We start from the raw sequence: 26,647 nt of genomic DNA, 5'->3' as shown, positions 1-26,647 counted from the left end.
TCAAAAACCCTAATTGTCGACCAGATGAAATTGATGACTGTGGATCTTGAATTGGAGTGTAATGCCCAATGGATATTTTTATATGGATCATTTGAAGATGATTGAAGTATTTGATAGAGGCCTTGGATCTTTTTAGGGTTTCCCAAAGGTAATCCCTGATTTTAGTCCTTGATGAGTTCAAAACCCTAGACTGGTGAGGTAAGCAATCTTGAGTCCAAGTCATGGGTATCTAATCAATCATAGGTGAATAGAACTGAAGTTTTTGAGTCCTATGATTGTGTTAGAGACTAATTCTTCTATTGATTGATCCTTTGCCTGAGTTCCTTTACTTCTGACCATCCTCGATTAAATGCCAGATGAAGAAGTGACTGCTCTTGGGCATTTGTTTTGATCTGATGAAAAGCCTGAAGATATGACATCTCAGGGGGGTCAAAAATTAGGGTATGACACAAAGTATATAAGGCTCAAAATTTGATTGTACCCACCCCATCTTCGTGATGATCTCCAGTCCTAACACTCAGATAATTCAACTTATGCATTCAGGTTCCAAGAGACTTCTGGAATTGCACCTTTAATAGTGATGATAGTTCACAAGCAAAGAGATATTTTGAGATGGCAGTCACTTCTTCATTTTTATGGACACAACATTTTGTTGTTTGAGGAATTTATTGACATTTTTTATCTCTCTTTTTTTCTTTTGATATCCCTAACTTTTGCTTAAACTGTTTATTTTGAACTTAAAGTCACCGAGATGCCCTTATTTTTGCCTAAGTCATCTTTTGGATTTTTGACTTAGCAGGCTTTTCTTTGTATATATATATATATATATATATATATTTTTGAAAGATAGTGACTGCCTTGCTTAATGATTGATGAACCATCATTGGCTTTTGATTGGCATCTCCAACATTTCTTTGATGTATGCGGAGAACGCTTGTAATTGAAACCTTTGTTGAAAGGTGTACTGAATGATTCTCTTAAAATAGAATGCACAGCCAAATTAACTGAGAACTACCCTGCCCCAGGTTAAAAATGCGGGTTTTTTCGTACAGAAAGAAACACCAACTTCGAAGGCTCAGAGGGGTTGACAAGGGATTAACTTCCTTATTTCTCTAGTGTTTGGGAATTGAAACAATGCCTGTACATCATCAGCAGAGTTTTATTTGAAAGCATACAATTCAACAACTTGGGTATTTTGTTGTCATCATCCTCCCTCCAATCTTTGCATAAAACACAAGTTTGATAGAGAAAGAAAATGGAAGAAAAAGTTTTGTAAAAGAAGGTATAAACATAAACACAATGGATAAGAATGAATTCAAAATATGCAATGCTCATTTCATTAAAATCACCATTCAGAAACAAACAAAGTCTAAAAGTAAACAGTACAATAAAGGAAAAACAAACAGTACAGAAACAAGGCCCAGTGACTAATCAGCAACAAAGATGAGCTATCTCGTCTGAAACACTTGGCTTTAGGAAAATCGGGCTTTGAGTTGTCTTCAGCCACTCTGATCTGGTAAAGGATTAGTGACAACATTAGGACTCATATCCTTGAAAGATAGCATCTTTGATCTAACCAACTCTTGCACTATGGCTTTCAAAGCGTAGAAACCTAATAAATCATGGCCAACACCACCCTGATGGAATTCACAATGAAGATCAGGTCGGAATCCTTTTGAGGGAGGATTTCGAGGAGGAGGCATGGCTCTTGTTGTGATAAACCCTTTCCGAACCAACGCGGGATATAGTTCATTGTAAGTCATGGGAATGGGATCATAAGTTGTCCTACCACGATCATGAGTTTGTTTCTGCTTCTTGTTACCATGAGAAGGAACAGACAATGGATGTTGATGCGGGGTCCTATGAAGCACTGATTGAGGAAAGCAAACTAGTGTTTCCTTCTCTACTCCAAAATATGAATTACACGACATAACAGATGGTTGGCCCTGAGTAGCAAACCAGTCTTCCATACTTTTCAGATACATGCTTCTAGTTCAATGTGTCGAGGAATCAGCTTGACGGTAGACAACAACTCTGAAGATGGAGATAAGCAAGAATAAGTTTTCTGGACAACCTGGATGTATGTATGCAAATGATGCAATTGCTGTTTTTGTTTTTTATTTATTTGATTTTCAAGGAATTTCAAGTTATTAATTTGTAAACATCAAAACATGAAGGAGGTAAATCCTATATTGGATCAAATCTTTGATCAAGTTATCATCAAGATCAATCATCCATTTTGGTGGATTAGAGTTTTCACCCCATCGACACCCAAGATCCATTGAGTTTGATGAAACTTATGATGTTTACAAAGAAAGACCTATGAGTTCCTTGGAAATTAAATGAATGCATGGATGCATGGTTTATGCAGCAATCACAATCAAGATCACACATGGTCGCACAAATAGGGTTCAAAGGTTCGACGTCACGAGCATGGAGTCAAAGTTAAGAACCACCCACAAAGGTATGTACTAGGGAGTTTTGTTCCTGTCGAATGGGTTCTACAAAGGTTCCCAGAGTTTTCAATCTTCTATCGGATACCACCGACACGCACAATTGCTCATGGGCGCCAATAATATGCCTAAAAAGACCTCGTCTGAGCGTAGCATCGCATGACAACAAGCTCAAATTGGTACTCGAACTTGTTTCTGCTCTACATCCTAAAGAGGCTTAGATGGGTTAAAAGGGTTCTAGGCCATTCAGCTTCTACGGACACTCACTATTGAAAATAATAGCGTTATTACGATAGTTCGTAACAACATCTACTACCTTCCATGAGGCCTTCACTGATTGGGGTTCCACCATATGATGCCCATGTTTAGGATTGCTCCTGACATGCAACTATTGGTCTTACCACCTCCTATCTCAAGTTACTCACCAAAGTCCGGGTTAGGACTTTATCTCATCACAGAGGAACCATCGAGCACCAAAAAGAAAAAAGAAAATAAACAAACAAAGCACATAATAATATATACTAATAAAACACACAGATAAACAAAAATAGGCTTAACACACTTAAAACTGGATCCCCAGTGAAGTCGCCATTTTTCTATAGCGGGGAAAATCAGAGATCGAAGCCATAGGATTGACTCGACTCAATATTTCAGTGAAAGTCGCCACCGCGCTCTTTTATTTCCAAAGGAAAAGGGAAAAGAACGAAAAAACCCAAAGTTTGTTTTTAAAACAAAAAGAAGAGATCTTAGGTACGGGTGTTGTTTATACAAGGGGAAGGTTTTAAGCACCCCTCATATCTGTGGTACTCCACAGGAACCTTTTTGAAAATCTGTGTGTGTGCTAAAAAAGAGTTTGTTTGATTTTTAAAATAAGCTCGGCAAGACGTTAAGCCTTGTGCCTACATACCTCCTCGGTGCAATGGAGAAGTCAGAGCTAATGTAGTTCCACTTGAGGGAAAACGTTTTAAAAACGAATAAACACTTTATCGTCGTCGGAGAGAAATACTCAGCCATTGATCTTGAGCATGAGAATAAACGATTTCTTTGCATCGCAAATGAAAGAAGGGCTCCAACTCGGATAAAATCAACGAGTATGCCACTAACTCTCTCACGCGGAAAAGATCTATTTATATCAATCAATTTCAAAATCGTGGGGTATAACTACTCATTTCAACAATAAGTCGTGTTTAAACTTTTTGAAGAAAAGCCACTAAGGGCAAAAGATATTTTTAAGAAAGGTTTTGAAAAAAGGTTGCAAATATAAGAAGGTTTTGTAAAAAGGGAGAAGATTTTGAAAATCTAAGAAGTGGGAGGAGATGAAGAGGCTAACCTAGTGCATAAAATAAAAGCTAAGGAAAGAAACGGTCTAACCGAAAAAGAAGCCAACACTTGACATTATGAGTCAAGGTAGGTTTCCCATCCTTTGGACTTATCAATACCAAACCAACACATTACCACTTGGGGATCCAGATGAACTTATTATATTAGCACCACTTTGCATTAAGCACATTAAAATTCTGACAAAAATCGGGCAGAGTAACGGCTGTTTTCGAGTAAAATCCTTATATCAATGCCTTGGAATCAACCATCAAGGGCTTTCAAGGAAATACCTGCATATACAAGCAGACAACAATCCAATGCCAGACAGACAGAACAATAACAGAGTAACAATAGAATAAGGGTCCAAAGGTCCTAAGTCCATAAGTCCGAATCTCCAAAATGCTCAAGATAGTAACCAATAGTCCGAAAGAGAGCTTTAGGTGTTTTTTTAGATTTTTGTTATTTATTAGCGTTTTAGCATAAAAGTAAAGTATGGTCCAAGTGGACAAAGAAAATGGCGGAAACATAAACATAGTGTCCAAATGGACAAAGAGAAAATAGCGGAATATAAACGTCCAAATGGACAAAGAGAAAATAACGGAATGTAAATATGATGAAATGATAAAATAAAGCGATAAAGCGAAAAATATAAAGAGCAATATAATAAATTGCGGAAATTAAAGTCAATTGTTAGATGTTAAAGATAACCATCTTGAAGCATGTCAAGTATGTTATCAAAGTTAGTAAGAAAGATCGATGGTGAGTGAAGGATGTCCTAGGATTTAAATTCAATAGAAATTTATCAGAAGCTTGATAAAATCATAGCGACTACACGATAAACCTCTATAAGTCTTAAATCAACTGCATACAATTCTCTTCCATATTTGATCTTTTTTTATTCGGGACACGAAATATTGCGCTATGTTAAGCAGATCGCCAAGTGATTTATGTAGAAATCACCCTACAACGAGGCCGATCAAAACTTTATGTGCTAATGAATGCGAGAGAAGCGATATGTAGATCACTCTCCGAAAGCAATACCGCACGAAAAGAAAAATAGGGAGCGATCTAGTCTTTACCAAGAATCCATAATAATTCTCAAGGCATTAAGACTTTCATCGATCAAAATAAAAAGAAGTAAAAGATGGAACCACATTCAAAAGCTCCTTTCATCCATAATTTCAATCACTTAATATTGCGGATTTGGATTCTCATCCTATCGACACCCTAAGTCCATTGAAATTAGAGAGAAATTAGGCCTCTAACTTGTGATTCAAAGAAAATATCAAAAGAATGGAGTAGAAGATGAGTTAGAACCAAAAACAAGTCAAAAAAAGGCAAAAAACACATTCTGCTCAGATGTAAATCGGTTTGCACAGAGTGTAAATCAATTTACATAACTCTGTTTTCAAATCTGCACAATTTTTTAGTTATGTAAATCGATTTGCACCAGATGCAAATCGATTTGCACAATACAGTTTTTCAAAAAAGCAGCAAATCAAGAGAAGAAAACTTGTTTAAACATAAAACCAAACACCTCGTGATCTTGGATCAATTTGTGCATGAAAATGTATCAAGTAAGCAAGCAAATCTCATCAATGTAGCACCAAAGGTGCATCAAACATAAACAACAATGGATCACATCTTGGATTATGGAAAGGATCTAAAATTTTACCAAATCTTTCACAAACTTTGAATCTTCTTTAAGAACACACAACCACAAGCCTTGATCTCTCACAATTGATGAAGGAAGTAGTGTTTATGTTGAGGTTTAGCTCTAAATTAGTGAGGTTCAAGATGTAACTCACTAATGTTTGTGGAAGAAATGAGAGCTTTGAGTGAGGGGTTTGGAAGAGGTGAGGAGAGAAAGAGCAAGAGTTTTCTTGGCTATCAAAGCTTGAAAAATGAGGAGGGGAATGCCTCAATTTATAGCACTTAGGCTTGGGAAATTTTGTGGCTTGGAGTTAGGACTGGAAAATAGAATTAGGTTTGGGAAATGGTTTTGGAGCCAAAAATGAAATTCAATGGTCTTGATGCAATCACATGAGGGTTTATGATTAAATGATGTAGATAATCAAATGTAAGAGCTAAGTCATGCTTCCCATGCTTGCAAATGATGTCAACACTTTCAAAAGCTGAAGTTTGCCTTCATTTTTCCAAATTCGCACTGGTGCAATCGATTTACACTTTATGCAAATCTATTTACATAGCTGAAAAAGGCAAAATCTGGGGAAAAAACAGTTATGTAAATCGATTTGCACATTATGCAAATCGATTTGCACTGATGGCAGAAGCAAATCTGGTGCAGAATCAGTTGTGTAAATCGATTTACACCTTATGCAAATCGATTTGCATAGTGAAAATGTTGAAAAATGCCCTTTTTGAAGGATACTTTGACTTGGTACCTACAAAACACAAACATACAAAAGCACAAGGCAATATTTTTGGTATTTTGGTTAGTAAAACATATACAAGTAGAAAAACATTGGTGTTTGATGATCCCTCTTACAGATGAAGTGAGCATAACACCGAGAGCAGATCTTTAAGATGAAACTCTTGATTGATGATTGATATGCAAATGATGTATGATCTTAGGGTCAAAAATTGGGTTATGACAGGGAGTTTTACTCCAATGGTACCACATGCATATGCACAATTGAGTCGCATTCGAGTCGTTTTTAGTTGTTGTTGGTTGAAGTTGTTGTTTATGCATTGTGATTGCTTATGTGGTGATATGTTGAAGATGCCTGTGTTTGGATATCAAGACTATTCTTGATGATGTTCTTTGTATTGTTTATAATGATGATGTTTGAAGCGGTGATTAATTTTATATTCCTTACCTAATATAGATGATTTATCATAATTCCGTTTATATAGTTTGATATCTCACCCTTTCTGTTTGAATGTTGCCTCCACGTGCGTAACGTGCAGGTAATCTAGATGAGTAGCCGTTTCCGCTTATAGTCGAGTTTTTGGTGTCATTGCTCTGAACGTAGCACTCGGGGGAAATGAATACTTGCTGCATGTTGTTATTTGTTTATTGAACCTTATGGTGTATTTGAGGAGTTATTCGTATTGTTGCTTTTTATGATTCAAAAGATGTTATGTCTTTATTGTTGGACCATTATGAATCTGTTGCATGTTGAACCTAAGTTGGAATATGCTATGAATACTATGCTATTGAAAAGTTGAGATATATGTTATGAGTTTTATTCATTCTAATCCTGATAGTGTTATGTATTAGTTTAAAAAACATGACAGGTTTATGTTTGTGTTGAATGTGTGACATCCTGATTGTATTGAGAATTTTTATACTTTATTTCCCGCATAATTGAAAGCTTTATATAACTTATTGAACTCAAAAAATTCATGTACAACTGCTCTGATATCTGCTTTAAATGTATCTCATGCAGACTTAAGGCTTTTAGCATTATAACCATCCATTCTTTGTGCTTTTAAATCTCCTATTCCCTTGAGTGCTTCCTAAATCTCATGGTCTATAACTGGTTGGATCAACCTATCTTTATAAATATTCTTAAGTCGAGCTCATTTTCTTTATGTTTAGTGATAACTTTCCCATTCTGATATTAAATTTTGTGTATTCCAATTTGTTTATTTTCCCTTGATAGTAGCATGGGAAAAATTGTTTCCTAGCTTCAGCCAGTTGATTTTTTATCTCTGTAAAAGGATTTTTTCCTCCAATTTTATTTCTTTTAAAATTTAGTTAGACCAACACTTTACAACTTCAATATATTCCTGAGTTAAATAAGTTAACTTCCAGTTGTTCTTCTTCTTGTGCCAACAACATTCAATTCTCTTAAATTTACGCACCATTGCAGTTTTTGTCTAATCATGGCACTCAAGAGTGGTTATAGTATTTTGATTTTTCTCAAGATAATATACATAGATCTACTTCTTTCTTCTGCATTCCAACTATTAGTAAGTATAGATAGATAATCTGGCTTCTCTAAAATGCAATTCAAGAATTTAAAGTGTGCTTTGTACATGACTTACTTTGAATTTTGTCTAAATACTTTACCTCTGATGTAGGCATGGTTAGAAATATGGGTGTTGAGTAATTTAAGAACCATTCTCGGTTACAGATGGATTTGTCTATTACGGAGTAGATCACTCCAATTTTATGCTTATTTGTCCAAGTGAGGTAATTTCATGTTGTCTCATGCTCATAGAGTTCCACTTCTTCCATCATGTGTTACAAATCATGGTATTCAGCTTCTTAAACATTAATGCCACCAATTCTATCCATTACCTTTAATAAAAAATGTTTTAATATCCTATAATCATCCATGGACCATTAATTTCATTGGCATATTTCATGATGTCCAAACACATATTTTTCCTATTGTGAAATTGATTTTGAGCATATATCACAATCAACCAATTTGTGAGCTTTCCCTCTACATCAATATTATTTCTTTTCCACATTATTCAAATCCTACCATTGGGATGACGTGTATATTTATCTATCCAACTATAACCATTACCTTTTGCTATGTGTTATTACCTCAATATATATTGCTCTTTTATTTAAGCATATAGTATTACATGCTAATTAACATTATGGAACCTTTTTATCATTTGGACCCAAGCTATCACCGATTCTTAACCCTTTAAATCCATTATTACATCCAAATATGATGTTTCCTATCTTCATTGGATTATTCCATACTACAAGCCTTTCTTTCCCTTTTTTTAGATCCAACAATTGTCCATTATGGTTGTTATGCACCCGATTCTTCTTTACCTTGCTCTATTGTATCCTCTCTTTGTTTTTCTATTAGATTTGTTGTAGTATTTTTCGGCTTCTCTGTGGTCTTATTTTTGTCAGTTTTTTCTATCCATATTTGCTTACTCTGTTCTTGCTCCTTTATTTATTTTACCTTCTCTTTTAATTCATGGCTAAATTTTTGACAAGTTGTGCAAAATGGCGGCTTCCATTCATATTCTAATTTTTCCATGATATTATTTCATTTTGGATCCCTAATGCCTATACAGTGTTTCATTTCATGTGTTATGTCCACTTTAATAAGCACTCTAGCATATCACATCAATTTTCCCATTACTATTCACCCCCTATAAGACAAGTGCCAGTTTAGTGAACATCACCCATATTGTTATGACTTTTATAGCATGTTAGGATTGGATTTTGGAAGGCCTAGAATCAATTCTAGAGGTGTAGAATTGATTCTGGGTGATTTTGAGGTGTTTGTTTTATCAAAAGTAGAATTGGTTCTATCTCCATAATTATTTCTATTTGAAGCTAGAATTTGTAGCTTCTACCTCCAGAATTGATTTTGGGTATTTTTTTACACTAAATTTTACTGTTCAACTCACTTTAACATAAATGTATCCAACCATAAATCAATTATGCTAAACTCAATTCTGTTAAAATCAATTCTACCAAACTTAATTATGCTAGAATCAATTATATTCACCACAATCCAAACACACCCTTAGTAAATCAATTTTAAATCTAAACTCAGACATCCATTCTCGGAGGAAAATAGACTTATGGTATATAGTATAGGGTCTTCTCAAAAGAACGAAATCCCTGTCTAATTTTAATCTAAAACAAACAATAAAGTATCATTCTTCATAGTTCAAGTAGGGATACAAAGTTCCAGATATTAACCAAGAATTACTTGACTGCTTTCATTGAAACGCATTCTCCTAGGGTATACGTTATAAACGTATTTTCCCTATATTTTAATTTGGATGCTACTTCTTGTTTCTCTATGACTACATATACTTCTCAATCCATATTAATCGAGGCTATGTATTCTATTTCAATTTCGTTAAAGGATAATCAATTACCCTTGATAATATCCACCCATGGTTTGGGTTGTCCTATGATCGCGACTTTACGTGTCTATAAATCTGATAACTGCAAGTGCACAGTCGTGTCGTGTAGTTTTAAAAGATATCGAATCCACAGGGACTATGAATCGATCTACCGTTATCTAAGGTTACTATGTAAAGCTAGGAGTACTAAAATTTCGATTGTTCCTAAGGGAAAGTGATTGTAAGAAAATAAAGAATAGTAATAAAAGACAGGTATCAGTATGTATTTCGTTTAACTAAAGGCAATCCGAAGGTTCATTGGCTTTTGCATAATTAAATTAAAAATCTTTACTAATTCCAATTGATTAAAAATCCTCGTCTCAAACTTTCGCTCTGTTGATTCAGACTACTATCCTAATCCTAATGTACGCTTTCGCCATCCCATTAGATTTTAGAAGAGCTTTTTGGAAACAATGTAATTAATAAAATGCCTATTTTACGAGGTTGTTATCTATTTAAATCTCCTAATCTCAAACTTTCGCTCTGTTGACTCGGAGCAAGCTAATACCCCTAACGTACGCTTTCGCCATCCCGCTCGAGTGTAAAAACAATTTTTGAAAATAAATAAGTTCCAATTAGTTTTAATACGCTTTCGCCGTCCTTAAAACTAATGTCCTATGTCTACTATCCAGTTAAAGACCTCAAACTTTCGCTCTATTGGTTTTAACCTTTGACCGTCTTAAGCCCTCAAACTTTCGCTCTATTGGTTTTAAGACTTACTAATTAAACTAGACATATAAACCAAAAATAAGTGATAATTAATAAAACATAATTTTAGCCAATTTATTTCGGATCCCTACGGTTAACTTACTTTACATACCGACACCTTTAGTATTTTAGCCAGACATATTAATACGATTAAACATACATATATTGGTTCGGTTCATAATAATAAGCATATTAAATGGCATATAATATATCATGCAGATAAATAATATAAATGAGGCGGTAAATAAAAACCTGAATTAAAATAAATCTGAATTGAATTGAATCTTGAAGTACTCGAACTTCCACCACAGGTTGGCTGGATCGTTCTTCGGAATTTAAATGGCAGAAAATAAAAACAAGGAAATAAAGCGATAAATCTAACGTAAGGCTAGATCTATGAAAAATTCACAACAATTTCCAGTGTAGAAATCGTTGTGAGAAAATAGACGGTTAAATGAAAACAGAATAAGGAAAAGCAGTTCGCGGTACAATTTCGGCAGCACTTCGTTGGCAGGAAATCGGACAGATTGAAGTGAGATAGCAGGTCCTATTTATAGGAGGGGATTTGCAGTTGCTTTGCGTGAAAAGAGGAGATTCTGCCGACTTGGACGTGGAGACGTGCGTCTCCCTTTTCGCTGAGGTGGCAGAGACGTGCGTCTCTGCTTACTAGTGTGGCCTGGGTTGCTTTCCTTCGTGGGCTGGATTGCTCTTTTGGGCCTTTTGGGTCCTAATTGCACCCTTCTTTCATTACAGCACCCCTTTTCGTCTTTTAAGCATAAATATTGGTCATTTAAGCTCGATTTTCTTTCCTTTTCGCAAATAGTCGTAATTGAAGTGTAAAACCTGAAACAAAGCAAATACACGCGTAATATCATAATAAATTGACATAATAAATGGAAAATGCTATAAATATCTATGGATTTTAGGCTAAATATACGATATAAAATCGTGTTATCAAATTCCCCCAGACTTGAACCTTTGCTTGTCCTCAAGCAAAATAAGAAGATACAGATAAATGAAACACACTTCCACCACGTCGTTCAGTCATACTTAGCTACATAGTGTTCTTATTCGGAAATAACGAATCTTAGCAATAAACCTATAGTAACAACACTAAACAACTCCCAGTATGCATACCAATCCGAATCATGCCATTATAGCTCGACCTATTTGACTTGTCATCATGTTTCACCCTTTTCATTCGCGCGCAATCACATTAAGCCCATTATCTTGACACGCACATAGCAGAGTAGTCGGTTAGTGACTATGATCCTTCTCATGGAGTTCTGGCACAATATGTGGTATACTCCTTAGCATTCACTTGTAGATTGTGGGGAATCGGACAATAGTCCTTCCTACCAAGTTCATTACCAGATGACTTCTGAACCAATCGACAGTGAGTTTTTAAATTCTTTGTATATGAGATTTGCGACCGTTAGGTTAAATGATCTTGTGAGGATCACCTTACTTAGTAGGCACATTTCTTCTTATAGCTGAACACATAATTATTATGAGGATCATACACTTATATTCATCGACTCTCTGCGTAGTTTGTATCTAAGACGGTGCCGACTGCTAGAATAAACTACTAAGGGTTATTTCAAAACTTAAAGTCGATGGTTTTGGTATAACGGGTATTCAAATCGGTTACGTATACTCGGGGGTTTTAGAGTGTTGCGACAATAAGGATATTGACTAATTCAGTTTCGGTGCGTTGAGTGATTGAGTAGCTTTGTATTTCTCGAACGTGTGGGGTTTGCGTTTATCGTTTAGGAGCAAAAATTTTTGTTATGGCTCAAGAAAATGGAAGAAATTGAAATAACTACGGAATTATACATATAAGACTTAAATTCCATAAATATTCTTTATTGAATTAGAAAAAACATTACAAGGAAGGGAAATAACTGAAGGGAAAAACTAAAGGAAATAGGAAATAATACGACTCCCCCAGACTTAGATGATGCAATGTCCTCAGTGCATAAGAACTACTCCTCATTGTTGCGGTTTTGAGAACTGCTCGCGCCTCTTGTACGAACACGGCGACGTCTATCAGGAGAGTCATTAACACGAATGTCAAGATCATGCAAATATGTGGCAATTTCAGCGTATTGACTTTCGTTCCTAATAGCATAGTCACGGTGCTCCTGTTGCATCTCTCGGATGAGCCTAATTGTTTCAGTTTGGTTTGTCTGCATAGCTTGAACGAGTTGATCTTGGCGTTGAATAGCAGCATACATGGCTTCAAGAGTGATAGGCGGAGGGTTGTTTGGAGGAGGTTGGTTGACATCAGCTTGCCCTTGGTTGAGTTCTTCTTCATTTGCATCCATAGGTTCATTAGGATGTTCTTGTTGGTCATCTTGAGGGTTGTCTTCAATAAGCCTCCAACGTTGAACATAACGGATGTTAATTCTTTCAGGACAAGGAAGGATGACATAAGGAATAGGAACTTTGTTGACGACCAAAGTGTATCGGCCATCATGGCGGGGTGAAACCAAGTGGGAATCGCGGCAGTAAGTGAGATCGAGTGACTGAGCAGGCTTCATGAGATGAGAGAGTGATAGGAGCTCGTCACCAAGACCTAAAGCACAGGCCAAGGTAGTAATAATGCCTCCAAGCAAGAATGGATTTGTAGCGGGGGTGTTAACTAAACCTTGGATGTGTTGGAACATAAACGGTGCGGCATTGAAACGGATATTGTTAAGCGCACAGTAAAGGAAAAATAATTCATTTTGGTTTACCTTGTGGTTGTTGGATCTTGCAAAAATAATATGCCCCAAAACACGTTGAAAATAACGTATAGCGGGGTTTTGAATGTGAGAAGCATGAAGAGCTCTCCAACCGGTAGGATTTTCTCTAGTGAGATGGAACCAAAATTCAAAAGCGAGATCCTCCCAGGATCGACCATTGAGTTCTTGAAAGATTGAGCGGTGAGCAATTGGAGCATGATTAAAATGCAAATATGAAGCTACGACATCTTGATCTAGAGCATATTCACGGTTGAACATCCGGAATTGGATGCTACCGGTTGAGAATGGTTGATTAGAGGGAGTGTCGTAGTTGAAGGAACTCAAAAATTCTAAGACGAGCGGCTCATAAGTAGGTACGGGTTCGGTACAAAGATGGTGGAGGCTAGATTTAGTGAGCAAACGGGTGACACCATCAATGAGACCCAAAGTTTCTAGACACTCGGTGTTCACAAATTTTGTGGGAACAACCGAACGTTCGTAGAAAGCAACATATTTTGTTCGTTGAGCATCATCTCGGAAGATAATGTTTGAAAGGTCGGGAGGTGGTCGCTCGGGACGCTCACCACGGATTAATGAACGTGGAGGCATGGTGAATATGGAAATGAAAAATAAAAATGTAGTGTAGAAGAGTAGAGAATGGTATGATAGTTGTGAGGAAGAAGAGTGGTGGTGGTGTGGTTTTATAGTGAGGTTTGAAAATGGGGTGGTTAATGGAGAATTAAAATGGATTAATGGTGGTGTTTGAAGTTTGAATAGAATAGAAAAATGGGAAATGAATGGAGTTTAAGAGGTGAATGATGGAGGATGAATGAGGTTAATGGAGTTTAAATGGAATAAATAGGGGAAGAATGAGGAGAATGAATTTTGAAATTCAAATTCAAAATTCAAGAGGGAGAGAGGAATGGTCTGCGTGGTCAAATGCAGACTGCTGGCCTTGGGAGACGTGCGTCTCAGGCAGTCAGTCTGCTGGGGCAGAGCATGGAGACGTGCGTCTCCTGTCCCAAGAATGGCATCTGCTGGTCCCACACAGATGGAGACGGTCGTCTCCTGTGGCAGGCAAGTGGGCACGCATGCAGGTGACCAGACAGTGCTGACAGATACCATTAACAGCAAAAAGTGTCCATCAGTTCAGAACAATATCTTATTTTAATACTATTAACAGCAAAGAGTGATAGCCAGGCAAATATATATAGCAGTTAATAGCAGTGTATTATAACACAACAGCAGTAGTGAATAAAATATTGCATTTTAAAATTAAATCAGTACTGAGTGTTAACAATAGCAGAATGGAAAAGTGCAGAAAAAATGAAAATCTAAACTAGGAATAGAAATTGCTAAAACTAGAAATAAAAATCTAATAATCTAATACGGTAACATCTAGCCACGTCTATTGTTGTTTTGATTAGACTGAATGTGTTTGAAAACTTCGTCGAACTGAGCATTGACGGTGTCGATGAAATCGAAGAAATGCATTTGCAAAGTGTGAAGCTCGTTGCGCACATGTTGTACATCTTGTTGTAGTGCATTGATTGCTTGTTCGTGCGTGTTCAGATTGGGCATCCTTTGATTTACCGATGCGGTGGACGTAGCGGGTTGTTGTGGCTCGAGTTCGACATCAGTCATGTCAACAGTGTATTCATCAGCAGAATCTTCAGAACGAGTTTCAGGCTCATACTCAGATACAGGTTCATCAATAGGAAGAGGTTCATAATAACCAGGAGGTGTTTCAGGTTCAGATTCAGATGCAGGCATTTCCTCATCAAAATGTTCATAAGCTTGAGGAGTTTCAGGTGATGGCTCTCTCTCAGGAATCTGACCATAGTAAAGCCAGTTGGTAGGGTTGTGCACACTTGTCCTAGGATTCGGTAAGGTGAACTGATACCAAACTTTGTTATCAATGAGCAATTCAAAACGATCAGGTCCAAGATTACCGATGATACCTCGATTAAAGCAGAAATTGATGTCCATAGAGGTATGGGTACCAAAAGGTGTCAATCTAAGCAAAGGCACTCTCATTCCTATGGCATTAGCGATCATAGTGACAAATCCGCCAATCCTAATGGGTGAAACTTCGTCTTGCGTGATGCGCTCGAAGTTTGTAAGCATGAATGCGATGGCATTGACCGGGCGATTCTGAGATGTACAAAACATGATGAACAACTCTTCTCTAGTAACTTCAGTGACATTATCTGGTTTGCCAAAAATATAGTGAGCAAGGATCTTGTGAAAGTAGCGGAAAGCAGGATTGTGGATGTTCTCAGATTGAAATTCATTCTCTTCAGGGTTGTCGTTTCCAGTGATCTTGCCCCAGTATTTTTCCAACTCCCAGTATGGAAGGTTTTGTTCAGCTACTTGGGCGTATGCATCAGGTCCATGGGGTAGTTCTAACATTTCAGCAAAATCTCGGATGCAGAAATTAAACTCCATACCAAAGAGTCTAAAGAGAATAACTCCTTTTTTCAGTCCTTGTCCACAGTTTGGAAGATAGGTCAGTGAGCTCAAAAATTCCAAAGTGAGCTTCCGATAAGTGCTAAACTTGCGGAACAAGTGAGAACCAGTCCAACCGATTTGGTTAAGCAGGTGTAGGATGCTTTCTTCGATACCAAGCTTCACCATAGTTGGTTGGTGAGGATAGCAAGTCAATTCCATGTGTCTTTCAGCCAGCTTGTTAAATCTTGCTTCTTGTCCTCTACCACGGAACACAACTTCCATATTGTCAACTTCTTGCATCGTAGTTAGTAATTAAATGAAAAACCTAGAAGTTGAAAATATTGAGATTAAGTTAGAACTAGGCTAGTGTTAATTTTAAAAAAAATAAAATTAAATAAAACAAGTTATAATAATAATTATAATTATAAAAAGGAAGTATTTTCTCGAATGAAGAAAGCGGCTATAATTATAATAGTTATTATAAGATGTATGAAAAATAGTAAGAAAATTAAAATCTAGAATAATTAAAAATAGAATAGTTAAATGGAAATTAAAGATTAAAAATTTTAAAAATAAAATAGAATAAAATAAAAATTAAAATAAAAAATAATAAAAAGAATAAATAAATGTGGGTTGTCTCCCACCAAGCGCTTTGTTTAATGTCGTAAGCTCGACGATTTAAAAATAGAAAACTATTTTTTCGAAAGAGCGGGCAGTTCGTCAAGTTTAAAAACTTCGATGTTTTCATCGTATTCGAGATGATGGTAATACTTAAGACGTTGCCCATTTACGACAAAAGGTTTGACGGTTTCTCCTTTGATTTCTATCGCTCCACTCGGAAATATGTTAGTTATTTCGAAAGGGCCAGACCATCTAGATCGTAACTTACCAGGAAATAATTTTAGTCTAGAATTAAATAAGAGCACTTTATCGCCTATGCTAAAATTTTTCCTAGATATACGCTTGTCGTGCCATTTTTTCGTTCGCTCTTTATAGATTTTGGCGTTTTCGTAAGCGTCTTGTCTAAGTTCTTCTAATTCGTTTATGTCTAGAAGTCGTTTCTCACCAGCGGCAGTGTAGTTTAGGTTTAAGTTCTTAATGGCCCAATAGGCTTTATGTTCTAACTCTACTGGTAGGTGGCATGATTTTCCATAAACGAGTTTGAATGGGGTAGTTCCTATTGGAGTTTTGAAAGCTGTTCTATAAGCCCATAAAGCTTCATTTAGCTTGGTTGACCAATCTTTCCTCGATATAGCAACAGTTTTCTCCAATATTTGTTTTATTTCGCGGTTAGATACTTCTACTTGACCGCTTGTTTGTGGATGGTATGGTGTGGCTATTCGATGATTTACTCCATATTTTCGAAGGAGTTTCTCAAGTATTCTTGAAATGAAATGGGAACCACCATCGCTAATTACCAATCTTGGCACACCGAACCTAGGAAAGATGACGTTTTTGAAAAGTTTAATAACTACTCGTGTATCGTTTGTAGGAGAAGCAATAGCTTCTATCCATTTTGAAACGTAATCGACGGCTACGAGTATATATTGATTTCCAAACGATGACGGAAACGGTCCCATGAAGTCTATTCCCCAGACGTCAAATATTTCTACTTCAAGAATGCCTTTTTGAGGCATTTCATCGCGTCTTGAAATGTTTCCAGTTCGTTGGCATCTATCACAGCTTAGTACAGCAAAATGGACGTCTTTCCACAGGTTGGGCCAGAAAAGTCCAGATTGAAGGATTTTGGCGCAGGTTCTAGATGTGCTATGGTGTCCTCCACACGGTGCAGAATGACAATGTGTTATTATGCTTCTTATCTCTTCCTCGGGTACACAACGTCTAAAGATTCCATCGGGGCCTCTTTTGAAAAGGAGTGGGTCGTCCCAATAGTAATGTTTCAGGTCATGGAAGAATTTCTTCTTCTGTTGGTAGCTTAGATCAGGAGGAAGCACACCAGCAGCTAGGTAATTTACGAAATCTGCATACCAAGGTGTGTTAGATCGGGCTAAAGCTATTTCAGCTAATTTCTCGGTTTCAGAGTTTGGACGGTATGGTTCGAATTCATTTGCTTCTAATTGGGCGATGAGTCTTTCATAAGGGAAATCATCGTCAATTGGTACTTGTTCGGGTTTCAGATTTTCCAATCGAGAGAGGTGATCTGCTACGACATTTTCAGTGCCTTTCTTATCTTTAATTTCCAGATCGAATTCTTGTAGTAACAAGATCCATCTCAAAAGTCTTGGTTTAGCGTCCTTTTTGGTTAGGAGGTACCTAATGGCGGCGTGGTCAGTGTATATGATTATTTTGGCTCCTACCAGGTAAGAACGGAATTTGTCTAATGCGAATACGACAGCTAATAATTCTTTTTCTGTCGTGGCATAATTCATCTGAGCTTCGTCTAGGGTTCTACTCGCATAATATATGACATGTAGTTTCTTATCCTTTCTTTGTCCTAGAACGGCTCCTACAGCATAATCACTTGCGTCACACATTATTTCGAAAGGTTCATTCCAGTCGGGAGGTTGCATGATTGGCGCAGAGATCAATGCTTGTTTAAGCGTTTGAAATGCTTCAGTGCATTTATCGGTGAAAATAAATTCGGCGTCTTTCATGAGTAGTTCAGTTAAGGGTTTGGTTATTTTAGAGAAATCCTTAATGAAGCGTCGGTAAAAACCAGCATGTCCCAGAAAACTTCTTATTTCTCTAACGGTTTTGGGAGGTTGAAGGTTTTCGATAATTTCGATTTTTGCTTTATCAACTTCGATTCCTCTATCGGATACGATGTGTCCAAGTACAATTCCTCGTCGAACCATGAAATGGCATTTTTCCCAATTAAGGACTAGGTTTACGCTTACGCATCGTCTAAGCACCATTTCAAGGTTTTCTAAACATGTTTCAAAACTTCCTCCACAGACAGAGAAGTCGTCCATAAAGACCTCCATTATTCCATCTAGGAAGTCGGCAAATATTGCCATCATGCATCTTTGGAAGGTCTCGGGTGCATTGCAGAGTCCAAAAGGCATTCGTCTATAAGCGAATGTACCATAAGGACAGGTGAATGTGGTCTTCTCTTGGTCGTCAGGGTGGATAGGAATTTGGAAAAATCCGGAGTATCCATCCAGATAACAAAAATGTGAGTGTTTAGCTAGGCGTTCGAGCATTTGATCTATGAAAGGTAAAGGGAAATGGTCTTTTCGGGTAGCTTTATTTAGCTTCCTATAGTCAATGCACATTCTCCATCCAGTTTGGGTACGTTGTGCTACAGATTCTCCTTTTGCGTTAGTGATTACAGTGACTCCTCCTTTCTTTGGTACGACGTGAACAGGGCTAACCCATTTACTATCGGATATAGGATATATTATTCCAGCTTCTAGCAGTTTTTGGATTTCCTTTTTAACCACATCGCTCATAATAGGATTTATTCGCCTTTGATGTTCCCTAGAGGTTTTACTATCGTCTTCGAGCATAATGCGGTGCATACACAGAGAAGGGCTTATACCTTTCAGATCTGATATGTTGTATCCTAAAGCGGTAGGGTATTTTCTTAGGACATTAAGTAATTTTTCAGTCTCGGTTCGTCCCAAGTTGGCGTTCACTATAACTGGTCGGTTTAGTTCTTCGTCTAGAAATTCGTATCTAAGATCGGTAGGGAGTGTCTTCAGCTCTATAGCAGGTTTCTTTGGTCCAGGTATAGGATCAGGGGTTAAAGCTAAGCATTCACTCAGGTGGTTATCTTGATATTCCTCACGCCAGTTGTCATCTTCAAAAATTGGCGGCATAGGAATTCTTAGGATTTCGGTTTCCTTATTTGGTTCGGATTTTATTTCCTTGACACACTCGTCGATTATGTCAGCAGAACAGCATGTGTCAATTATAGAAGGTGCTTTTAGGAATTGGGAAAGGATAAATTCTATTTTCTCTTCTCCTACTTCGAAAGTAAGCTTTCCTCGCTTTACATCTATAATTGCACCAGCGGTCGCTAAAAATGGTCTTCCTAAAATGATCGGGATGTTAGAATCTTCTTGGATATCCATAATGATGAAGTCAGTCGGGATGTAGAATTGACCTACACGAACAGGGATATTCTCTAACATTCCTACAGGATATTTAACTGAACGGTCTGCTAGTTGAAGAGACATTCTTGTTGCTTTAAGCTCACCTAGATTGAGTTTCTTACAGGTCGAAAGAGGCATCAAACTAACACTAGCTCCTAAATCGCACAAGGCTTTCTCTATGATGGTTTTTCCAATTACGCAGGGTATAGAGAAACTACCAGGGTCTTTCAGTTTTGGAGGCATGTTGTTTTGGATGATAGCGCTACATTCAGCGGTAAGCGTTATAGTTTCGTTATCCTCGAGTTTCTTTTTGTTTGATAAGATTTCTTTTAAGAACTTAGCGTACGAAGGCATCTCAGTTATGGCTTCTGTGAATGGTATGGTTATGTTTAATTGCTTCAGAAGTTCTACAAATCTTTTAAATTGCGCTTCGGTTTTTGATTTAGCTAATCTCTGAGGGTAAGGAATTGGTGGCTTGTAAGGTGGGGGTGGAACATAAGGTTTCTCCTTTTCGGGTTCCACTTCGTTATTGTTCTCATCAGTCTTAGCAGTTTGTTCGTCGGTTGTTTTCTTTTGGGTTTCCTTTGGCTCTTGTTGTGAAATGGGTACGTTTTGGGTTCTAGGATCTATGGGTCCATCGTAATTAGTTCCACTTCGTAGTGTTATCGCGTTCGCATGTCCTTTAGGATTAGGTTGTGGTTGAGCAGGAAACGTGCCAGCAGGGGCAGCAGTAGGTGCTTTTTGTTGAGCTACTTGTGAGATTTGAGTTTCTAACATTTTGTTATGCGTAGCTAAAGCATCTACTTTGTTCGATAGTTGTTTTAGTTGCTCGCTATTGTGGATGTTTTGATTCAGGAAGTCTTTATTGGTTTGTTGTTGGGAAGCTATGAAGTTCTCCATCATGATTTCTAGGTTTGACTTCCTAGGGGTGTTTTGAGCAGCTACAGGCGCTTTTTGGTAGCCAGGTGGTACAGCAGGTGCTTGTCCAGGCGCGTACAACGCATTGTTGTTCTTATAAGAAAAGTTCGGGTGGTTTTTCCATCCAGGGTTGTACGTGTTAGAATAAGGGTTTCCTTGAGCGTAATTTACTTGATCAGATGGGACTCCAGTCAAGAGTTGGCATTCAGCAACTACATGCCCAGTCAATCCACAAATCTCGCAGTTAGGTGCTACAGCGGCAGCGGTGGCTGAAGGAGTGATGGTTAAATTCTCGATCTTTTGAGTTAAAGCGTCTACTTTAGCGTTAACGCGGTCTATACCACTAATTTCGTACATTCCTCCTTTGGTTTGGGCTTTCTCTAGAGCGGCGCGTTCTCCTCCCCATTGGTAATGGTTTTGTGCCATGTTCTCTATGAGTTTGTATGCTTCATCATGGGGTTTGTCCATTAATGCTCCGCCAGCAGCGGCATCTATAGTCATTTTAGTGTTATATAAGAGACCACCATAAAAGGTATTGATGATCAGCCATGGTTCGAGTCCATGATGAGGGCATATTCTAAGCATGTCCTTGTAACGTTCCCAAGCTTCGAAAAGCGATTCGTTATCTTTCTGGGTAAATCCGTTGATTTGACCTCTAAGCATAGCAGTTTTGCTAGGCGGAAAGTATCTTGCTAAGAATACTCTCTTCAATTCATCCCACGTAGTTATGGAATTGGAAGGCAGGGATTGAAGCCACGCTCTCGCTCTATCTCTCAAGGAGAAAGGGAAAAGGCGTAATCGAATAGCTTCGGAACTAACGTTGTTGGCTTTGATAGTGTCGGCGTATTGCACGAACACGGATAAATGGAGATTTGGGTCGTCTACAGGGCTTCCAGAGAATTGATTCTGTTGAACAGCTTGGACCAGTGAAGGTTTCAGTTCGAAATTGTTCGCTTCAATCGCAGGTGGTGCGATACTTGAATGCGGTTCAGCGCGTGAAGGAGCAGCATAGTCTCTAAGAGGACGAATAGCAGCCATCTCTAACTTCGGGGTGATTTGATTGATTTGATCAGTAAAATTCAATTCCTGATTAATCGGAATTTCTGCTACTTCGGGAAGGTTGCGAGCTCGACGTTTAACGTTAATGAAACGTTCGATCTCGTTAATTCGTTGTATTAAGTCTCCTCCTTGTGAACGAGTATTTGGCATACAATCGTTCAAAAAGAAAGGGAAGAATTATCCTAGTCTCTACGGTGTAACAGTGAGTTACGATATCGACTTAAATAGTCCCCGGCAACGGCGCCAAAAACTTGATCGCGACTTTACGTGTCTATAAATCTGATAACTGCAAGTGCACAGTCGTGTCGTGTAGTTTTAAAAGATATCGAATCCACAGGGACTATGAATCGATCTACCGTTATCTAAGGTTACTATGTAAAGCTAGGAGTACTAAAATTTCGATTGTTCCTAAGGGAAAGTGATTGTGAGAAAATAAAGAATAATAATAAAAGACAGGTATCAGTATGTATTTCGTTTAACTAAAGGCAATCCGAAGGTTCATTGGCTTTTGCATAATTAAATTAAAAATCTTTACTAATTCCAATTGATTAAAAATCCTCGTCTCAAACTTTCGCTCTGTTGATTCAGACTACTATCCTAATCCTAATGTACGCTTTCGCCATCCCATTAGATTTTAGAAGAGCTTTTTGGAAACAATGTAATTAATAAAATGCCTATTTTACGAGGTTGTTATCTATTTAAATCTCCTAATCTCAAACTTTCGCTCTGTTGACTCGGAGCAAGCTAATACCCCTAACGTACGCTTTCGCCATCCCGCTCGAGTGTAAAAACAATTTTTGAAAATAAATAAGTTCCAATTAGTTTTAATACGCTTTCGCCGTCCTTAAAACTAATGTCCTATGTCTACTATCCAGTTAAAGACCTCAAACTTTCGCTCTATTGGTTTTAACCTTTGACCGTCTTAAGCCCTCAAACTTTCGCTCTATTGGTTTTAAGACTTACTAATTAAACTAGACATATAAACCAAAAATAAGTGATAATTAATAAAACATAATTTTAGCCAATTTATTTCGGATCCCTACGGTTAACTTACTTTACATACCGACACCTTTAGTATTTTAGCCAGACATATTAATACGATTAAACATACATATATTGGTTCGGTTCATAATAATAAGCATATTAAATGGCATATAATATATCATGCAGATAAATAATATAAATGAGGCGGTAAATAAAAACCTGAATTAAAATAAATCTGATTTGAATTGAATCTTGAAGTACTCGAACTTCCACCACAGGTTGGCTGGATCGTTCTTCGGAATTTAAATGGCAGAAAATAAAAACAAGGAAATAAAGCGATAAATCTAACGTAAGGCTAGATCTATGAAAAATTCACAACAATTTCCAGTGTAGAAATCGTTGTGAGAAAATAGACGGTTAAATGAAAACAGAATAAGGAAAAGCAGTTCGCGGTACAATTTCGGCAGCACTTCGTTGGCAGGAAATCGGACAGATTGAAGTGAGATAGCAGGTCCTATTTATAGGAGGGGATTTGCAGTTGCTTTGCGTGAAAAGAGGAGATTCTGCAGACTTGGACGTGGAGACGTGCGTCTCCCTTTTCGCTGAGGTGGCAGAGACGTGCGTCTCTGCTTACTAGTGTGGCCTGGGTTGCTTTCCTTCGTGGGCTGGATTGCTCTTTTGGGCCTTTTGGGTCCTAATTGCACCCTTCTTTCATTACAGCACCCCTTTTCGTCTTTTAAGCATAAATATTGGTCATTTAAGCTCGATTTTCTTTCCTTTTCGCAAATAGTCGTAATTGAAGTGTAAAACCTGAAACAAAGCAAATACACGCGTAATATCATAATAAATTGACATAATAAATGGAAAATGCTATAAATATCTATGGATTTTAGGCTAAATATACGATATAAAATCGTGTTATCATCCTACATCTACAACTTCCTTATTGTGCACCTTTTATTATTCCTCTTTGTTTCATTTTTGTTCTCCTTTATTATTGGTTCCAGTATTCTCGGTGTTTCTTGTCTTATGCCTCCTTTTGCAGACTTGGTCCTTCGAATCGATTACCAGATCCTTCAAATTGAGTGTTAGACGGTGGTGAAAAGACTCGTACCATTGCTACAGGTGTCATTGTCGCCATTTTTTAGCCGACCATGATCGCGACCCATGTGCCATTGTCGCCTCCTATATCGCCAGAGGTGTGTATCATCTTATATATATATATATATATATATATATATATATATATATATATATATATATATTTCATATCATAATATTGTTGCACCCCAATTTTTGACCACTGAGATCCCACCATAGCCTAAATACTAGGATCATAATTGTCATCATTATCATCCCGCTTTTATCTTTATTAACCCAAAAATACAAAAAAATTGTTGTTTGTTGCTTGTGTCCTAAAACAGGAGACTGATCAAGAAGAAATTGAAAAAATTGTGGGTTTTTAGGCCCACAAAGCAATTCATCATTCTTCCATTATTCAAAAGGTTCTTCAATCAATATCAAGGCCCAAATATGGTTCAATGCAAGATCAATCACCTTCAAGTTCAACAAAAACTCAAATTAGGGTTTTTGACCTAATTTCACTAGAGGGTTGACTTTTAAACAGGAGATGGTTCCAAGACTAAAAATATGATTAAAGGGAATCCAAATCAACATTATAGTTCATCCATATCATTCATTTGAAGAGGAGAGCTTGATTAATTTGGAAATCACAAAACTACAGTTCATTTGGAAAAAGTTAACTATGCAAGTCCACCTTTAACTTTTGAGAAAAATAGTCAACTATGGACTTTCAAGGATTCAAGTCATCATCATATGGATATTGAAGACATTTGATCAAAGAAAATTCAAAGAATTCATCAAGAATCAAAAAGTCAACAAAAAGTCATATGGATTTTTTTCATAACTTTATGGCCATTTTTCTCTATGATCTAAAAAGAGTTTGAAGAAACTTTCAACAAGTGAATTGAAGTATGTAGCAAGGGCTTTCCAAAGAGCTAAGTAGCATGAAATTTCATGTCTTGATCATGGAGATATGATTTTGTCATTAAGGCACCATGAACACTTGAATGTGAAGAAAAATATGAAGAAAGTGAAGAAATTATGACACTTTGAAGCATGTAGATGTTGATATAATAATGTTTGTTGTCACAAGGAACATTCTGTTGGTGTTCGTTATGCTTTCTATTATGCAGCCTTTGTTTGGATGATATAGCTTGCAAACTCCATGCTTAATCACAATTGTGATATCTCAATCTTGGAGCTGCCCAATACTCAGTAAATTGTTGCATAATTCAGGAATAAAAAATACGTCACTTAAAATTTGAGTGCTTCCTCCAAAATCCAATCTGATGTTTCCCTTTCCCATTACTTCTAGCTTTGAATTATTTCCAAGCTTGACAGAGTGCCTGAAACTTTCATCCAGCTGTACGAACCATTCCTTGTTTCCGGACATGTGATTTGAACTTCCGGAATCAAGAAACCATATTCCTTCTTTCTTGTTTGGATGAGAATCTGCTTGTGCCATCAGCAACATCTCTTCCTCTTCGTTATACTCAGCATAATTCGCTCTTTTCTCCCATGTTGGACACTCATAATGATAGTGTCCCAAATTGTGACACTTGTAGCATTCCACAACAGCGCTACTTGTAAATGGTCTGCCTCTACCTCTTCCTCGGCCTCTCATTATGCCTCTGCCTCCGCCTCTTTCGTAACGCTCCTCGTGTGTTACCTTCAATGTCTGCTCCTCCTCATTTGGACCCTTCATTCTTTGCTCATGGATAAGGAGACTGCTTTGGAGTTCATCAACGGTTAGAGTTTCCACATTGTTAGACTCCTCAATAGAGCACACAACGTAGTTGAATTTTGTTACAAGAGACCTCAAAATTTTTGACGTAATATCGTTTTCTTTCACAGTCTCTCAGCAAGCTTTCATCCGCTTTGCTATGGAAAGAGCTCGTCCAAAGTATGCATTGACGGATTCTCCCTCTTTCATCATTAATACCTCAAACTCAGTCTTCAATTTTTGAAGCTGAGCTCTCTTCACTCTAATTGAACCTTTGAACTTTTGCTTCATCGAGTCCCATATCTGCTTTTTGGTGTCATCATTTAGTATTGTCTTAAAAATTTCTATCAATGGCTTGATAGATATAATTCTTCACCTTTCGGTCTTTAAGCGTCTGTTCAGCAATGGTTTTTGTCTCCTAATCAGTGGGTTGTCGGTTTTGTGGACCAATAGCCACTCCATCCTCGACCAAGTTCCACATCTCTTTAGATCTGAGGAAATTCTCCATCAGATTTTCCCAATGCTCATAGAAACCATCAAATTTGGGAATAGTTGGTTGCACAAATTTGCTGCTACTGCTGCTATCTCTCATTCTCACGAATTTCTTTAAATTTTCTATCTTTCTCTGATCAGGCCTCTTGATGAGGCTCTGATACCATTTGTTGATCAAGGTAAGAATACAACAAACTCAAACTTTATTGCTGTTGCAAACTTTATTCGATAATGAAAATAGAGAATTGAGGCTGTATAAGTAGCCTTACAAAAATAACTGAGTAAAACTGAAACTCCTAAATTTTAGCCCTCTATGCTAAAGAATAGGACTTACTGGAACTACTTCTTTTGACTAGGAATTTAATAACTGGCTAACAATTAAATAATAATTAAAATAAATATTAATACTTCAACAAGTTTTAGTACATAGTACACTTTTCATGAAAATCCAATATAACTTACACGTCAAGAAGTAAAAATATGATGAATCCTTTTCACCAATTACTTATCATAATAGAGACCACTAGACCAGTGCATGCTTACGTTGTTGTTCCATGAGGACCAATTTAGGAATAAGAAACTTGGGCCTCAAGAACAGGGATTCATTCATAGCATGGAAGATTTAATTTGCTACCCCAAACGCAATGAAAAGACTATAATATCTTTTGTAAAACTTTTTCATTATTTTCGAAATTTACTCAAAGCAAACTGAAATTTTGTGATATATTGGAAATTCTTGAAAAAGTGAGTAATTTATTAGAAATTATAAAATTGTCAAAAGTTTTTTTTTTGGAAATTATGAAATTTCCG

General features: G+C 37.2%; 1 protein-coding gene and 1 non-coding gene across 2 annotated transcripts; one reads left to right on the top strand and one right to left on the bottom strand.

The window, feature by feature from the left end:
* Positions 1 to 19,353: 19,353 nt before the first annotated feature.
* Positions 19,354 to 19,932, bottom strand: LOC131646307 (uncharacterized; the record flags this gene model as incomplete). Its single annotated transcript, XM_058916377.1, has 1 exon — positions 19,354 to 19,932. A coding segment is annotated over exon 1 (579 nt), but the record flags the coding sequence as incomplete, so codon positions are not given.
* A 1,120-nt stretch (positions 19,933 to 21,052) lies between these two features.
* Positions 21,053 to 21,159, top strand: LOC131654344 (small nucleolar RNA R71). Its single transcript, XR_009299385.1, has one exon. It is a non-coding gene; the product is annotated as a small nucleolar RNA R71 (small nucleolar RNA).
* The last annotated feature ends 5,488 nt before the right edge of the window (positions 21,160 to 26,647 follow it).

This window comes from Vicia villosa, linkage group LG2, assembly GCF_029867415.1.
Source record: "Vicia villosa cultivar HV-30 ecotype Madison, WI linkage group LG2, Vvil1.0, whole genome shotgun sequence".
Classification (NCBI taxonomy): Eukaryota; Viridiplantae; Streptophyta; class Magnoliopsida; order Fabales; family Fabaceae; genus Vicia; species Vicia villosa.
This window is presented reverse-complemented; position numbering and strand designations above follow the sequence as displayed.